At 46.9% G+C, this 4,563-nt stretch overlaps 1 protein-coding gene across 1 annotated transcript; it reads left to right on the top strand.

Annotated features, from left to right (window-relative positions):
- The first annotated feature begins 435 nt into the window (after positions 1-435).
- Positions 436-2,928, top strand: LOC121813846. The gene is made up of 4 exons (XM_042217780.1): positions 436-567; positions 1,614-1,931; positions 2,029-2,125; positions 2,543-2,928. Exons 1-3 carry the CDS (start codon positions 525-527, stop codon positions 2,121-2,123), a joined length of 456 nt encoding a protein of 151 aa, XP_042073714.1. The 5' UTR covers positions 436-524; the 3' UTR covers positions 2,124-2,125; positions 2,543-2,928.
- The last annotated feature ends 1,635 nt before the right edge of the window (positions 2,929-4,563 follow it).

A 4,563-nucleotide genomic window follows, 5' to 3' on the forward strand; every position in this document is an offset into this window, starting at 1 on the left:
TCTTCATAAATGCAGTAGCGGAAGATACTTCTGAGAAAACAGAGTTAGAGCTTCATTTATTGAACAGAGTAGCCGAATCCCCTCTTTTGTTCATTTGCAGAACCAGTGAACATCTTATCGTGGGTATTTTTGGGCTGCCATCCATATAGACATCATTTCATTGCTCATAGCGATGCTCACCTGATTTCCAGGATTTGCTATAAATAACTTTTTGGCCTAAAATATTTGAAACATGTCAAATGTATCCCTCGAGTATGATATCGAGTCATCTTGAGCCTCAATCAACACTCATGCTCTTACTCTCACCAACATGAACGCCACCCGTCGTGTCTCTCTCTTTCACGTTCCTCTCGTTCCTGCGTGCTTGGTAACAAGTGCATGAAAGAAACGTGACGAGAGAGAGACGAGGCGTGGTGTCATAAGTGACAGCGCGTCCTAGCATTCCCTCCCTCCTCCTGTGGCCGTGGTAGAGCTCCGTCTTCACTCTGAGCGGCAGTCACGGTGCGCAGACGTGCTGATACATTATGGGTGGCAGAGGAATACCTTTATGGATCGCAACTCTCGCATGTGAGTAGTTTATTCAGCTTTTACTGCGTTATTGTTGTGCCTTTGGTTTGACTAAAGAGGAACTTTTGCACCGGGACTCCGAGGTCCGCTTGTCACGGTCCTTATCTCGAAATCCCCAGGAGGTACCGTGCGTACCGGGAAACTGGTTGGCAAAGAAAGCCTTTTTGTATTAAACCACAGCCTCGCTGAGCTGGTACTGCAGAAAGGGGAAATGTTAGATGTAGGAGCTCAGCAGGCTCTTAGCCACCGACAGCAGGTTCAGAGCCCGTTAAGGGTAAGGTACCTGCCGCACCTTCACTTGAATTCGCCTTTCAGTCACGTGTGCGGCTTGCGCTGGCTGTAAAGCAGAAGCTTGAGCTCAGCGGATGTTTTGGCAAACACATTAAAGTTTAAAATGTCATTAAATCCCAAACTGTCCAGAGGTTCATGAACAAAGCTCAGCTTTAAACCAGCGTCTGTTCGAAGTTGCTCCAAACCCCGTGTTTCTTCTCATTATCCGTTTGTCAGCGTGTTCACGCGTGACGGATGTTTCAGCTTGGTTGGGACTCTTGCGCTGTTGGAGAGCTTTTCACAAACACTGAACATACCGGGGTCAGTGCAGTCGGGTCTCCAGTGGAAGTGAATCCAAGCGAAAGATAACGTTTGCTGCATTGACTCGAGCCCACCGTTTTTGCCTTTTGTTTGTTACCCTCACCAGCAGTGAGCTCATCGATTATTATTTTTTCCAGTTCAGACTCTGTACTCCCCCTCCCCCCAAAACTGCTGTACATCTCCACCTGTCGCACACAGGCTCCACCCACTGTCACTCACTGACAGGTACTCTACCGGTCACTGCGTTGAAAGCACAGATGCTCAGCTTATCTGCAGTAATGATAAATTATACTTTTTGGACCAGTGAAGTGAAATTAAATAATGTCCTACAGCACACCTGATGAGCTCTCACACCACACTAGTGCACCGCAGCACAGCAGTGGAAAACCGCTTTAATATGCAGATAATAATCCTGTGACCTCCCCTCATCTTCTCCTTCCTCTCTTTCCTTTCAGCTCTCACTCTTCTGAGAGACGTAATGAGTCAGAATATCCAGAATCTGATGGTGAGGCCTGGAGACTCGGTCACTCTACAGACCGGACTCACTGGGCTCAATGGTGACGATATCGTCTGGATTTATGGTTCTGACCAGACACTCCTCCTCTGTGATGGGGGAGAAATCACCAGCGTCCCAGACGAATATGCTGGACGTCTCCAGCTTAACCAGTCGTCTGGCTGCCTTACTATTTCCAACATCAGGAAGAGCGCCGTTTACAGAGGGGAGATGTACAAAGATGAGATGCACACTTTTAATTATAATGTGACTGTTGTGGGTGAGTGTTAGAATCCGCTGTGTTACGCCACATACGGCTCTTTGTGCGCCACTCGATGTGCCAGCTGCTAACTTTGCCTCCTGCTCTGTTGTTTCAGAGGCTGGAGCTCCCTTTAACTCTGCTGCTGGCCCCGGGAGCCTCTGGGGGCTCGTCGTAGCTGCCGCTGTCTGCTGTGTGCTGGTCGGCAGCTGAAGGTCAGTAGGAGGAAGTCACCTGCTGGAGCTGTGACACATATAATGAAGCTCAGAGGGATATTTAGTCTGGTTTAAGCAGCTGAAAACGGAAGAAACGACTTCATCAGAAATGAATGAAAGGAAGCTGCACGTCTATAAGACGGTTACATATGAAGTGTTTCTCATTAGGGAGCTTTGAGCAAACTTTGAAGACTCACAGTTAAAAATGATCCAGATAACCAGAATAATCTGACACCGGGCTGCTGTGCAGACACAGTTCTTCACATTCGAATCAAAGCCGAGTCGGCACTTTTTAACGGCTTCTTTTTAAACCCAGTGCAGTGGTGTAAAAAGGCAAAAGGAGCAAACCTACAGTTACAGCTGACTGAGCGTGGCACAGATCTCTCTGTGAAATCAATTTTCTTTTTGTTCCCACAGTGACCTCTGATGTCTGCAAACCTCTGGGCCAAAGATCACCTCAGCCTCCCTCACATCTCACCAAAGTCCTGCTGAGGCCAGATGAAGGAGCCAATAAGGAGAAATGTGTTTGTACTCCGCAGTTCAAATCATTCCCACGTTTGACTGACGGTGCTGATATGCTACTGACCATGACACTAGCAAATGAACTTATGTGATATTATTGGACTGATTGAAAGAACATTTCTCACTGAATGCTGTGAGTTTGTGCAGAGTTTGTGAAATGTGCCCTGATCTGAGCTTTAAACTCATCAACTTTCATATGGAGTGTGCACACCTGTCTGAAGGTACACAGGTGGAGAAATGTTGTCTTCTTCAATCCAGCAATAAATTTTATGCAATCTAAACCTGTCTGTGATTATTATTTGTTGGTCTGCGGCTGTGAAACAGTTCACCTACTGAACCCCAAACAGGACAGAAATCCAGTTCTCCCAGCAGACCCATTAACAGAAGATCAGTAGTGTTTAAGGATGTTTAAGGGTGAGAGCAGGAGAGGAGGGCGGGGCTAAAAGAGACCCTGTTGGTGGAAGACGTGAGTCAGACCAGCATCAGAGAGTATCAGAGGAACAAAGGGGCCCATTCCCCCTCACAGTTTCCTGTGTGTGTTTGTGTAAATGCATCTCAGACTCTTTGTTATCACAATTTTTCGACTTCTCTTCAGATCCACAGGTCTAACAGGACAATTATCCCAAATACACAACGATCTCCACACGATATTGAAAGTTTGTGGGCTGCACATAAAAGCCACATCTGTGCGACACCACCAGACTCCACCCAGACCGTGACACTGGCAGTTTCAGGGGAAGGATGAGGAATGTGGGTCCTTGGTCAGGAAAAGCTCTCCGTGTTTTTATGGTCGCAGCTCGTTTTTGATGCTAAATGGATCTCGTTCTTCTTTAAGGTGTTCCAGCCAATCACACACTGACAGCACTGCACCTGGTGATATCAGGGTTCACACTGTAATGCTGCTGGGCGCGAATGAGCACATTTCTCATCATATTTAGGCGTCACATTCAAACAGCGTTTCAGCGAGTCGTCACATATTGCAAATAACCACCAAATACAGAAAAACAGGAAGCACATCACAGGCTCGCCCTCAGCCCCAGGTGTGTGTTGTGTGATCCAGGCTGAAATTTGGCTGCAGATTCCCTCATAAAGACACTTTGTAGGAAATATTAAAGGTGGAAACATAACACAAGCATGCAGCTGAACTGGGTCAGGTGATATATGGACCCACAAAGCATTTTGACCCATTACTGATCTCACTGAAGCCTCATGTTTACCATTGTAATCTAAAAACTTGACCATCCTCCTCTTCCTGTTATCTACGTTTCAAGGCAACAACTACAACTGACCTGTTCTCTCTTGTGAGCTGAGTCGTGTCTCAGGAAGAAAAAAGATAATGAAGGTCAGCTTGCTAACATGCTTGTGGTGTTAATATGCCAGTGTGTACAGGTGTAATAACATAACATGTAATGTAATAACAGTGTTGTTACACACACACAGGAAGTGTCTCCTCAGTCGTGGCCTCTGCTAACGTGTTATTCTGAGGATATGTAAATGGTGAATAATGGTTTAAAGTAACTTTCAGTGTTTGTGTAAATGCGGGCAGGTCGCTCCTTTTTATTTGTTTGTGGTGTGATAAACATTTCACATGCTAATCAGCCCTTTAGTTGAGCGATGCTGCTCCTGGGAGCATACTGCTGCAGGGCGCGGCTGCTCCCGCTGTGTTTGTTTTCCCCCTGATGTGGCCACAGTGGTGTCGGGAGGGTGTAGTGGTGTGCTTGTCCTTGTGTTTGCACGTGTGTTAGTGGGTGAGACATAGAAAAGTATTTTATTACTGCATCAGGACATAGCCATGTCCACAAATGGACATTGCTGGGGCATTTCTGGTGCATTTCCGGAGCATTCCCCCAGAAAGGCTGGAGGATTTGGCCGGGCAGAGGGAGGTCTGGGCTTCTCTGCTGAGGCTGCTGCCGCTG

Source organism: Haplochromis burtoni, unplaced genomic scaffold (assembly GCF_018398535.1).
Source record: "Haplochromis burtoni strain Fernald_Lab_line unplaced genomic scaffold, NCSU_Asbu1 Contig_2978, whole genome shotgun sequence".
NCBI classification, from domain to species: Eukaryota; Metazoa; Chordata; class Actinopteri; order Cichliformes; family Cichlidae; genus Haplochromis; species Haplochromis burtoni.